At 34.0% G+C, this 13,793-nt stretch overlaps 1 protein-coding gene and 1 long non-coding RNA gene across 2 annotated transcripts; one reads left to right on the top strand and one right to left on the bottom strand.

Annotated features, from left to right (window-relative positions):
* Window positions 1-3,825: 3,825 nt before the first annotated feature.
* Window positions 3,826-5,126, bottom strand: LOC141396906 (uncharacterized). The gene is made up of 4 exons (XR_012411263.1): window positions 4,991-5,126; window positions 4,687-4,929; window positions 4,258-4,623; window positions 3,826-3,957 (listed from the first exon to the last, which is right to left on the bottom strand). It is a non-coding gene; the product is annotated as an uncharacterized lncRNA (long non-coding RNA).
* Window positions 5,127-5,465: 339 nt separating this feature from the next.
* LOC141398663 (splicing factor U2AF 50 kDa subunit-like) lies at window positions 5,466-13,347 on the top strand. Its single transcript, XM_073976185.1, has 5 exons — window positions 5,466-5,675; window positions 5,799-6,428; window positions 6,493-6,578; window positions 12,193-12,315; window positions 12,378-13,347. The coding sequence occupies exons 1-5, from the start codon at window positions 5,663-5,665 to the stop codon at window positions 12,837-12,839; spliced, it is 1,314 nt and encodes a 437-aa protein (XP_073832286.1). The 5' UTR covers window positions 5,466-5,662; the 3' UTR covers window positions 12,840-13,347.
* The last annotated feature ends 446 nt before the right edge of the window (window positions 13,348-13,793 follow it).

Below are 13,793 nucleotides of genomic sequence, written 5' to 3'. Positions count from 1 at the left end.
AAGTAGAAAGCTCAAATGTAAATGGATTTTTAATCTTCTTTATGAAAAATTATTTATTTGTGTGTGACCCGGTCCACACTAGCGTGAATTTCATTAAAAAATTTCATGAAATTAGGCGTTCTTAAATCGAATTCCCCACAGCAATTTTATGATTTTACTCTACTATGAAAGTCGATCTAGAAACACATAATTTCATGAAATTTTCACACTCACTCTAGTGTGGCCCGGGACTATTATTTGCCTGTTCCAGGATCTCCAAATTTGTACTATATTTTCGATATCATAAAGGAAAAAATGTTATCGTAGTAAAAAATAGTAGCTTCCTGTAAGTTCTGGACTGACCAATAAATGTACTATGAAATAGGATAGAATCATTAGTTTTGCCTTTTATTGATAATAAGCATGATGAAATTATAAGGTTGCGTAAAACGGTCAGCTGATTGGTTTCAATCTGTCAAATTTTTTGTTATAGTGAATAAATTGCTTAAAAACGTAAACAAATATTGAAGAATTTTTGGCGAAAATTGTGTTGTTGTTGTGGTACTTACGTGACCTGGTAAATAGATCTTGATAATAAGTAAGAACAATGTTTTCTTTTCAATTCATTTTTCGAGGTTAGTATATCCTGCAGAATGTAAACATACCATTACATTATTTTCACCACGAACTGATACAGTATGCAAAGTTCATATTCGTACACCCCTAAAAAATTAATAAAATCGTTATTAATTCCATATATTTGGCCTGTTCCCGTACTTTAAAAAGTGGTAAAAGTCGTAAAAGTTGTAAAAGTCGTAAACGATTTTCATATAAATTTTGTGTACGGGAACGCAAAAAGTGTAAAAGTGGTAAAAATTGTAAAAACTTTTTAGTTCTGGAACAGAGCTATTATGTGCAAATATGAAATAATTGATGGGAATTACCATAACGGAGAAAGATTTAAGAATAACAAAACAAATGTTTAATTTATGCCGTCATTTAGGTATAGATGGCGCCTGTGTGGGTGGCAAAGTTCGTATTCGTACACCTATAAGCACTATATATTTGGAGTTTTTAAGGATTTTCAAAGCAAAATACCCCAGATTTTTGTTCTTTTCTTCTTTTGGAATGACTCTGCTATAGAAATATGTAAAAATAACGGTAATTTTATTAAAAATTTTGCACGAATAAAAAGTCCGACGAATATTTGAAATAATTAAGAAAAATGTGCTAGATATTATTAACTATTGCAATTTTTTCCCTAATTTTGGACGAAAATAGCTAATAGCAGTCCTTCTGCACCAATTATTGAGGTCTAATATGAAAATAAATGTTGTCAACGTTTGAAAATGCAAAGAAACGTAATCCGGGCTTAGGTAAAGTAAACACATTTTTGGTTTTTACTTGGTGAAAATCGCACGTTTAGTTTTATATTTGACATTAAATGTATTGAAGTTTTAGAATACGGGTTCGAACATCATTTTATGTCAAGACATATCGGAAATTACGAGGAATAATAATTTCTTAAGGATGAAAATTTCCCCGAAAATAATGCATTTCTTCAAAAGGTTACCCCACGTTCTTTCCTGGACAATTTACTTCATTCTTTTGACATTTTTGCACTCATTTTGGATCCTTCGGTAAAGAAATATAATTTTCAAGAAGTAAAAACCATTATTTTCTCAATTTTGGCAGCCATAACCCTCGTTCATAGTAAGCGTAGAATTGCATTCGTACGCGGACAGTATGAAAACTTGTACAGTTTAATTTTTCTTCATAATTTCTCACAGTTTTTGACATAAAATGATTTTCAAAACCGTATTCTAAAACTTCAATACATTTAATGTCAAATATAAAACTAAACGTGCGATTTTCACCAAGTAAAAACAAAAAATGTGTTCACTTTACCTAAGCCCGGATTACGTTTCTTTGCATTTCCAAACGCTGACAACATTTATTTTCATATTAGACCTCGAATATTGTTACAGAAGGACTGCTATTAGGTATTTTCGTCCAAAATTCGGGAATAAATTGCAATAGTTAATAATATCTAGCACATTTTTCTTAATTATTTCAAATATTCGTCCGACTTTTTAGTCATGCAAAATTTTTAATAAAATTACCGTTATTTTTACATATTTCTATAGCAGAGGCATTCCAAAAGAAGAAAAGAACAAAAATGTGCGGTATTTTGCTTTGAAAATCCTTAAAAACTCCAAATATATAGTGTTTATAGGTGTACGAATACGAACTTTGCCACGCAGACACGCGCCATCTATACCTAAATGCCGGAATAAATTAAAATTTTGTTTTGTTATTCTTAAATCTTTCTTCGTTATGATAATTCCCATGATACAATGATACAAGGTAACCTCACGCTCACAGCTCACAGAGTTGTATCCCTTTGCCGTCCCTTCATTGACAAAATGATTTTGACAAACTTTGTATGTATAGCTGTGTTCCAGAACTAAAAAGTTTTTACAATTTTTACGACTTTTACACATTTTACTCGAAAAAGCGTTCCCGTACACAAAAAAGTTGTAAAATGTTCACTTCTCTTTAAACAAAAATGGCGCTGAATGACGCTCTCTTTAAAAACTTTTTACACGACAAATTTGGGCGAGTAAAAAAATAGTAACATGGTTGCCGGCGTCTGATTGGCTGATACGCCGACTTTGACATTTGTTCCAGTTTTTTTGACGTATTTTCCATTTTTCCGTTCCCGAACTTTTTGAAAAAACTTTTATGTGACAACAAAATTTCTTTCTTTCTCTCTTTTACGAGTTTTACTATTAAAAAGTACGGGAACAAAGCATATATGTTAAAATATACATATGTCAGTTATGTTTACATTTTCAATATCTAACCCAATTGTATTATTTCAAAAATTTCAATTCAAAATTTTCTAGTCGATTATTCGTTCGTCCAGACTGATACATGCCAGAAGTGAAGCAACTACCTACTGGTGGAAGAGTCCACTCACACCACCTTCTATGCCCATGGAATCGGAAGAGGAAAAACAGCAACAAAAGGAGCAACTTTACTCGAAGCAGCCAAAGACTCTATGAGTGACGAAGAAACACATTCCACATCTACTGCTGGCCTCAAGGCTTGATCAAATACGGTTCGTTGAGTGTTGCGTTACAACAACCAAATGCAAATTTCAATAAAAAATTTCGCATCTTGCTTATACATTTTTCATGTGGTTGTTGTTTTTGACAAATGACGACTCACAACGGACCGTATGTGCCGAGGCTTTAAGCGCTTTTGAGGATAAGTTAAAGGCTTAATTAATGAGAGGACGTTTCCGTTTTCTCAATGAACAACCCCAAAATGACACAATGTTTAGGGCCACTCCTTCATACATATCTCGCACTAAAGTTTTTAGTAGCCTTTATTACAACGCTATAAATGTATTTTGTGTATGTTCATTAGGTCTATCAATGGAAAAATTAGGCCCGCTGTTATAATGCCTACCACACAAACGTATAAAATTACGGCCACGACGGAAGACCTTCTTGCGTGGGCCAGGGAGCATCTTGCAGATTTAAGAAGGCGAGACAAATCGGTGCTATCCATCTTGGGTTGAGGAAGGTTGTATCATTCTTTAATATAGAAACAGATATCCAGCTATCCCAATAAAAACGCATAAACATTTTTAAAATTAATTTTTATTAATTTCTCGTTGGACCTAAGTTGAATGGTCAAGATTTTTACAAATGGAAATAAAAATAACAAATCAAATAAAAATATGTTTTGTTGTCTTTTTTTGACTTCGTATTCAGTGTGGAAAAACCAACCAAAGCGACAGCATCCTTGGCCACAACTGATGTAGGGGATATATTATTTCTTGACTTAAGTTACCACGTTACAAAGTAATAACAACTCAATATAGGGATTCGTGTTGATGAGTAGACGTACATTGGACAGTGGATTGAGACGACGAAAGATCTTGGAACTTCTTCCCTCTAGGTGTACCTGGCGGAACAATTCGACATTTTTACGATAGGTAGTCCTTTTGGCCCTGATTCCAACGGTGTACAAAATGTATACTTCGCGACATATAGGCCTCGAAGGTTCCGAAAACCCCCTAACAAGAACTTAAGTTAAACGTTTTTACTAAATTGGAATCGTTACAAATGTTGTTATTACAGGTATGGCTTCTCCCCCGAACACAGCAATATACAATATGCATTGTCTAAGTATAAGTTGGAGTTTCTAGGCATATATCTCGGAACAAAAGTTATACACCGTTGGAATTATGACCGAAAGCACTACCTGTGGTGATGAAGGGACGATAAGCCAACATCTTCTTGCATGTAAAATTTCGACAGACCCATAGTTTCAAAGCCGGGAATGTTACAGAAGGCATGAGAGGTGTACGTCGGGAAATGCGGTAGTTTCAAAATTAAAAAGCCATTCCCAGAACAGAATTATCTAAAAGTAGGTGGTGTTTTTATCTTCGTTCGGCTGGTTAATCCTTTAGATTGGACTGGGCTGGGACGCCAATAGCAGCAATTGCAAGACCAAAGCGTAGCGGAGCCGGTTTACAATGGCGATAAGTTTTTGTAGGGAGGAACACGCTACCTCCACCGCACATCCTAACGAAAGCACCCGCACCATTATTCAGCAGGGTTTCGGGACCTGTAACAAGCAGCGCACATTCAATATAAATCCATTAATCATCACTCTGGCACAATTACTTACCAGCTTGTTCGCTGAAACATAAGGTTGACGTTTGTTAGATATCGTTGACATCAGGGCGAATGGGTTACTTGAGCACTGCTGGCAAGTAAATGTGGTCTTCCTTGATTTGCCTATTATTTTCCGAATATACGGAAAACTGACCTTGATGGCGTTGGCTGAACTCTTCATTAACGAAAATAACAACATAAAAACAGTTTAATGTTGTATTCCACAATTTCATTTCGTGTCGTGAGTATTCAAAAACTGAAAAACGAAATGTCGATCTGCTTTTACATTGAGCTTTTATTTTAGCGAATTTTCATACCGTTTCTCATTTTTCTTGGCAATTCCTTCCGAGCTTATGAAAATATTTAATTTTGTAACCGCAGAAACGTCCTCAATTGACCAATTATAGATGGAAGATAAAAACTTAACACAATTTCTCCCGAAATACGACCAAATATTTCGCTTGACTTATTTATTTTCGCAATCGTTACAGTTTATTCAGTTTTGTACAAAATATAAATAAAACGTAAACAAATTGTTATTGACACTTACAAAAACAACATTTATGTATACTGTTTCGACACAGGGTTGTATGTGACAGCTCAAGGACGGTTTTTTGAAATGAGATTACCTTGTATCATTGTATCATGGATAATTCCTATCAATTATTTCATATTTGCCCATAAAATATGGAATCAATAACGATTTTATTCATTTTTTAGGTGTGTACGAATATGAACTTTGCATACTGTATGTGGGCAGCTCCCTTAACATCAACATGCTTCTTTGTAATTGACATAAATTTGTAATAGATTATCAAGTTTGACAAATATACGAATCACCCATTGTTCGTTGATAAACTGAAAACCAAGCAAGCAGGAAAATACATGAAAAGATTTTAGCATAATTTTAATTAAAAAAGAAGCACAGAAAAGATTTTAAGTAATTTAACGAACAAGGCAAAAAGTAAAACAAATCAATTTCTTTAAAAATGGGTGCAGATGGTAAGTTATTGTTTGAAAAGTGAAAGCATGAAATAATGAAAATTTAACAAAATGTGTGTATACACATTGCCGTCCTTATGTAGCACGCTAAAACGATATTTCCATTTTTCTCGGTTTTTTCAGATCGGGATAGACGCAGGCACAGAAGCCGTTCACGTTCTCGCGATAGGCGTCGTTCCCGGGAACGTTCGCGTGATCGTGAAGAACGTCGTCGTCGCGATGAACGTGGTATGGCGAATATTCCCGGCGCCAGTAGTGGTCCTCGTGGCAGAGGCAATACAAAACGTCGCAAGCCTTCGTTGTATTGGGATGTACCCCCACCAGGATTCGAACACATTACACCATTGCAATACAAAGCTATGCAAGCATCTGGACAAATACCCGCCAATACCGTTCCTGATATTCCTCAAGCTGCTGTGCCGGTAGTCGGTTCGACTATTACCAGACAGGCTCGACGCTTGTATGTCGGCAATATACCATTTGGGGTCACTGAAGATGAAATGATGGAATTCTTTAATCAACAAATGCATTTGACCGGTTTGGCACAGGCCGATGGTAATCCTGTTTTGGCTTGTCAAATTAATTTGGACAAAAATTTTGCATTCCTTGAATTCCGTTCAACCGATGAAACCACACAGGCCATGGCATTCGATGGAATCAATTTCAAGGGACAAAGTTTGAAGATACGTCGACCACACGATTATCAACCAATGCCGGGTGTTGTTGATGCATCACCAATGCCACAACCAGTTTGTAAGTTATCTTTTTATAATTATTAAATAAGATACTAATTGATTTCTTTTTTTTTAATTTTTAGCAAATGGTGTTATATCTACAGTGGTTCCAGATTCTCCGCATAAGATTTTCATTGGTGGTTTACCAAATTATTTGAACGAGGAACAGGTATTTAATAAGATTCTGCTGTTGTCGGCGATTTTGTTGAAATGCTTAATTTCTTTTAAGAAATTGCCATTTCTTTTTTGCATTTAATCCTTGACAATTTTTCACAGCACAAAATTTCACAGAATGGGGTGTTTACTCGAATGCTAACAATTACATTTTCCTCCCTTAATTTGGAAATTTTTTGCAGCTAGCACAAGTTGTTATGACATGTCAATAACTTAAAAGGTTAAAACTCAATGGATTTTCCTTGCTTGCTTCGCTTTCTTGGCTTGTAATTTTTGGTAAAGGAATAAAGAAGGTCCAAGACAAATTCGAATTAGGTTGTCCTTCGCCTTTTATTCTTTTACCAGAAATAACTTAATCAGAAAATTGAGCCAAGTGCTGAATGAGTTTTGACCTTAATTGATTCATTACATTTATTGGGCTTCTAATTTTAATTATTATTAAATGGTTAAAATACTATTTTCTTCGAAATTGCAAGTACCTTCCCAGCTATTAATTTTTGACACTTTAAACTTACAAATCCATATGGGAAGTTTGAAAAACAATTCAGTTAATTTTTCAACTCGTTATTTAGTAACAGAGAATTATTTATTATAGAGAATGTCGACTGTACCAGAATATTCAAAGTAAAACGTAACATGTTTAAAGTTCTGAAATTTTTTCCTAAAATATCGGTTTCGTGGAAATTTTACAGTTGCAGGAAATTTGGAGGTTCATAATTCCAGAAAGTAGACTTAACAAACAAGAGTTTTACCGCCAGAAAAAATAGTCAAATTTACAAAAAAAAAAAAATAAATAAAAAAAAATTAAAGATAAGATCGAGAAAAATTGTATGTAATGCTCCTCCTTAGCTTTCTACATTCCCGCAAGGACAATCTGTTGATTTCTTCGGCCATTTTCCCCGATCCCGTAGTGGTAAGAGTTTTTACTCGGTAGTTCTTTTCTTCAATTTCTGATTTCTGCAGTCAATTGTCCTGTAGTGGGATTCTGTATCTCATTTTTGTGGTTACCGACAAAAATCGGTAAAATTAAATCGCAAAATTATAACTAAAAACATAAAGAAAAGTTGGCATCACTGTTTGTGTCGGTAGAGACTAGCGACTACTTTTTATTCATCGTTAACTTACCGAACAATTTCGTTAATTATCGAAATTATAAGCATGTGTAAATTTAGACTTAGTCTAATCGGGCTATAAGGTCATTTGAGTTATTAATGAAAATAAAGACTATTTATTTCATTTTTCATCCGACGTTTCGTTGGGATTTTCCAACATCTTCAGGGATAAAGTTTTATTCAATCTGGTAACGACAACAATCACCCTTATTACGGTTGGCGTTGTCGTATCCAAAATTGCAAGCTGACGTGTCGTAACGTCTAATTGGTATTATGTATGTTTTTGAACAAAAAAGCAAAAATTTCTATTTTTAAAGAATTCTTTTGGTAACAAACATAATTAGAATTATTAGTAGATCATTTTTAAACTTTTAATTCAGAAGAAAAACTAACCCTATAGTTTTTACAATCAAAATAAGTGTTTGGCGTAGACGTTTTTGTGGTCGTTGGCGTAGTCGTTGTCGTAGGGATATTTTTTGGTACCACGTAACATTTACGACAACGACAATTTTTTTCTCATACAAAATTTAAAAAATATATTTTTTTTTAATTGTAAAACAATTCGTTTGAAATCATCTTTTGAGCAAGAACTAAGAAATTTACATTGCATCAATCGTTATATGAGTACTCTAACAAATTTTCAATAGAAAGTTTGTCATCTGATAAAGACACGAAATTTATCTTACGCAAATGAATCAAAGTAGAAAAATTTGTATTTATTATAGTTATTTTCCAATATATTTTAACAATCATTGCCAAAAAATTCTTTTGAAATTAATTTGTTTTTATTTTTATATGCTGTCGTTTACAAAATCGGTCACGACTCTTTCCTCGTATTTCAACGCCATACGTAATACCAATTTGTCGTGTTACGCCATACGTAATACCGATTTGTCGTATCAAAAAAAAAAATAAATGTTGTATTTAAACCAAGAAATGCGTTCTGGAAATTACAAATGTATTTCTTTCGATTTTTTAAGGACATAAAATGCTATAAAAGACAAAAAATGTCGTTGTATATAATTTTTCATCATATAAAAATGTATCTTACGACTACGCCTACGACAACGTCTACGTCACTTGAACGTCTACGACTACGCCAACCGTAATAAGGGTGAATAATACATCAAAATAATTATTTTTCATATTTACATTCTGTTTCTCTTAGCACTAAGGAATTGTATACTTACAAATAATCTTTCGTCAGTTTCACATTTAAAAATTGTCAATTGATGGTATTAAAAAAACGACACAACAATTAAAAAAGTGTATAAATGCAAAAATAATTATAAAAAATTAAAAATAAATATCACAAAGCTCCTTAACACTAGAAATCACAGACTGTTTAATAAGACTAAATTATTGCTAATGTATATATTGCGTTGGTGTTGTCTTTGTCTTCTTTTCTGTTGATTGCACTTTCCATTTTCTGTTGTATTCTTAGGCTTTCGAGAGTGTATCTCTTATTTTCTATCCTCTCTTTGTCAAGTATGTTGACATTTCCAAAGTCAGCTGAGTGGCCAAATTCTAAACAGTGTTGTGATAAAGCGGTCGTTTGTTTTCCTTTTTGTATGTCATTGTTGTGTTCTGATATTCGTGTGCTTAAACTCCTCTTTGTTGTACCGATGTATACCTTGCCACATTTGCATTTTAATTTTACCGACAATTATCGATAACAGCAAAAATGAGTTACAGAATCCCACTACTGATTCCGGAATAATAAATTTAGCTCGGAAAAGCTTATCTCGATAATTTTTTGAGGAACAACCTTTACCTTTGCAACCTTATAAAGTATCCATGTATATTCTTGATCAGTGGAGCGATACTCTAACTCATTTTTTGAGTCACCGTCAAAAAGTCGCTAAAATTAAAATGCTTGTAATTTCAGCAATTAACGATATTATTCGGTAAGTTAGAGACCAATAATTTTGCGTTTTACAATAAGAAGTAGGACAGGTCGTATGCAGAAGAAGTTATTGGCAACATCGGTCTACATTTTGGTATAGTCTCAATATAACGGTATCGCCCGATTTCAGGTATTTTGAAGTTCTTTTTAGCTATATTTTCTAAGCAATTCAGCTATAATTTAACATTTGACCACTAGGAATACTTGATACCTAATAATTATAGCTAACTCGGTCAGAAAATTTTGCTAAAAACTACAAAAAAAAAAAAAAAAGAAATCGGACGAAACCAACACTTTTCGTTTTTTATGGGTAGGTTGGTTTTACGACCGGGCTACGCACTGTGAGCAATTCCTGATGTGGAGAACTGTTGAAGATGGCATCAACATGTCTTCCCAGTGTTACCACCCGCAGATCGTTCTGGAATGCTTATTTGTGATTTACTTATTCGCAGCTAGCCTTAATATCAGAAGGCTTTTCACTATTCGCAACCTATGATCCGTCCGATGGACTTCAGCCCACCTCGCATGGAACACCCATAAAAGTCGCCCTATGTTCCAGGAACCGATGCCTTATTTCCTCAACCTCGTGTCTTAAAAAATAAAAAAATGTTCATTTTATGATACATCGGGGTTTGATTAAAAGTTTAAATTCAATTATTTGGGAGTTAGATGTTTTAAATATTCTAATAATTTCATTTGAACACCTTCCAAAATCATCTGTCCTAAAAATTTTTATTTTTTATTTTGGCCTTAAGAAAGTGGACATTTTTCGGAAAATTACACACACAGCACAGACAGTGTCATATTTCATTTCATATTTATTTCTTTCATATAATGCAATTTTAAGCCCTATGGCCGATTACAATTAAATTGCAAATTGTAAATTTATCGATATTTTCCGAAAAATGTCCACTTTCTCAATACCAGAACTGCGTGAAGGAGTGTTCCAATGCGATGTACTAGAGAGTTCTTAATTATTGTCTTGGTTACAATTTTTGTCTTTGTGTTGGATCGAAAATCTCAATGGTTTGGCTGTTATATGTCAAAATGTCCAAAAACCTGGATAAAAAAAATCCGGGCTCGATTTTCACAATAGACATATGGTCTAGTGGACTTTTTTTGCTCAGTACAATCTCAAGAATCAGTAACTCCTTCCATACAAATCGCCCCGGTTCGTCCTGTTCCATTTTGAATCTTAGAATCGTCGGCATAGATTTCTATGCCGTCAAGATGTGAGCTGTTGTAGTCTCCTGCCTCTCTGTCGTGTATGTATACAAAATTGTTCGCTTAGAGTTAATTTGTGGCGATACATGATCATGTCATAAATTTAACTTTGAGGTCCACATCACGTATATTCTCTTGATTTTTAAAAGCCCCTACAATAAAATAAAGTTTAATCTTCACTTTTTTGTCAGATGAGCCAGTATTTGGGGGCTACTTAGTCTGTTGCAAGAAATCCTTTACAAATGCAATTTCCTATCAACAGGGAAAATATTCCATTTTCAGTGTTGTTAAAAAAATTTGCAGCCGTTTTTGTTTCAGCGCTAAACAATCTTTGCGGAAATCCAACAAATCACAAAAAAGAAAATAAATTTCATTTTGCAGTTTCTATAGCCTGGTTGGAGATTTATGAAACTAAAATTTTATTTCAGCCTTTCTTTACATATTGTGGTGATGGAAATCAAAAATCCCTTTTAGGTTTCAGCATTTTATTATTTTTTGCAGCTATAGCGCTCCGCAGCGGGACATTTAGATTTAAAATTTGTTTTTGTTTCAGCCATACAAGAACCAGTTATTTTTCCCTTAGCAAAGAAAAGAAAGAAACGATGGCTGCAAATATACACGAAACTTATGGCATGGTTAAGTTCATATATCTCCGACTATATAATTGTTTTATTACAGGCTATACACTTTTTTGCAGCTTTAACAAAGAATATCGTTTGTTTTTTGTCTTAAATACCTTTATTAATAATTTCGTGATATTCTTGCAGCTTAGGTGGTGGTGGTGGTCTTGGTGTTATTGTTGTGCCGTAACATTCCAATTATTCTTGTTGTTACATACATACGAATTGTTTTTGAGTCCTTTCTTCCGCTTGCACTACAAATCAACTACCAATAAACCAAAGTTAATGTCTCCAGAGCAGACGATTTCTCAGACACACACTAAACGCCAATCAATTACTTTTCGAAACATACCCATCTCCATGCAAAAAAGGCAAGTTTCTTTTTTGATTTTCAGGATAACAACTACAACAACAAACACAATAGAAAACTATGTATGTACACAATTTCCTTTCCTCTAGACAAATTTAGCCACGAAATAAAAAAGAACGATATCAAATACAGGTAAAATTTATTTCCCAAAACAGCAGCAGCAACTGCCACCGAGACGTGAAATAAATATTTAGCGCGTTCAATTTTTTTAGGTTCCATTTCCATTCGGGTTGTTCCAATACACAAAGGAGGTTTTCACTGCAACAAAACAGAAGTTTTCCATGTTATTATTAATGTTTTTGTTTATAGTTTTCGAAGAAGATGTGTGAGGATATCAAATCCAATGTATTTTGTTTTTCTATTTCATTTTATCACAGGTTAAGGAACTGCTCCTATCATTTGGTCAACTTAGGGCCTTCAATTTGGTAAAGGACACTGGCACCGGTTTGAGCAAGGGCTATGCTTTCACAGAATATGTGGATCATACCATTACAGATCAGGTAACTTTTTTTTATTTATGCACATCTTGATTATTTTACTTATTCTTCTCCGTTATTTACAGGCTATTGCTGGTCTAAATGGCATGCAATTGGGCGATAAAAAGCTCATTGTGCAACGTGCCAGTGTTGGAGCTAAAAATGCCCAAAATAATTCAGCAACTGCGGCTCCAGTCACCATTCAAGTACCCGGTCTTGCAATGTTGGGTATATCTGGACCACCCACCGAAGTTTTGTGTCTTCTTAACATGGTTACACCCGATGAATTACGTGACGAGGATGAATATGAAGACATCTTGGAAGATATTAAAGAGGAATGTAATAAATATGGTGTTGTGCGTAGTGTTGAAATACCACGACCCATTGAGGGTGTCGATGTACCGGGTTGTGGTAAAGTTTTTGTAGAATTCAATTCGGTTATGGATTGCCAGAAAGCACAACAGGCATTGACAGGTCGTAAATTCAGTGATCGTGTTGTAGTCACATCATATTTTGATCCAGATAAGTATCATCGTCGTGAGTTCTAAACAACAAGTGGTAAATTAAATAACAGAAACAAGAACAACAACACCCAATGAAATGATGAAATATCATGAGAAACCAATCCCAAACGGTGAACTGCGGGGGGAGTCTACAATAAAATACAAAAAAATATTTTTGAGTGAACATAAATGTTCGTATATAAAATTTACTTTATTAAATAATCACAAGAGAAAATCTTTTCACATATATACTATATATAAATATAAATTGTATTTTGGGCGTTTTATGTACGCATATATAAATATTTATATGTATATTTGTAGGTATTTTCCTATACAGATTTCATTCTTTTATATTGTATGATGATGATTGACAATGTTCTTCTCTCATTTTGTTACCATTGTAAGCTACTCTTAGTTTAATATATTTGCATATACACATATACATACAATTATATATTCTTTTTCGTGTGTAGCAGAAGGATGAGGCGCGCGCCGATGCCACAGAGAGAAAAATAAATTAATTTATCAATAAAACAAATACTACTAAAAAGTCTTTAATATTGAATGGGTCTTCATGTTCTGAAGAGTGCAATATAAAATAAAGTTCTTAAGTGGGGGTACATAATTAGCAAAGGGAAGAAAAACAGACGCGCACGTGCGCTGTAAGAAAAACCTTGTGTCTTCCTTCGGCTGAGCCTCAACCGTTGAGGCATTTGTTGTTGTTTAGCACAATACAAGCACACGGTTTAGTCTTTACTTGTGAGGGTACCCGGTACTGAATTAGACTAATCTTTTTTGTAGGAAAACATGTATTTCATTTGCCCTATATTCAGTGGAGTTTTACTACATATGTACGTATAAAAGCCCTAGACGAGAGAACGAATGTATTTGCTACAACAACAACGAATTCACTAAAGACCGTTTTTATAAGACTCTGTGAAATAAACGCAGGTTTTTTTTGCATATATTGACATTACTGTTCTAAATGCAATCCTT

This window comes from Musca autumnalis, unplaced genomic scaffold (assembly GCF_047663935.1).
Source record: "Musca autumnalis isolate F117 unplaced genomic scaffold, ASM4766393v1 scaffold_3, whole genome shotgun sequence".
In the NCBI taxonomy this organism is placed as follows: domain Eukaryota; kingdom Metazoa; phylum Arthropoda; class Insecta; order Diptera; family Muscidae; genus Musca; species Musca autumnalis.
This window is presented reverse-complemented; position numbering and strand designations above follow the sequence as displayed.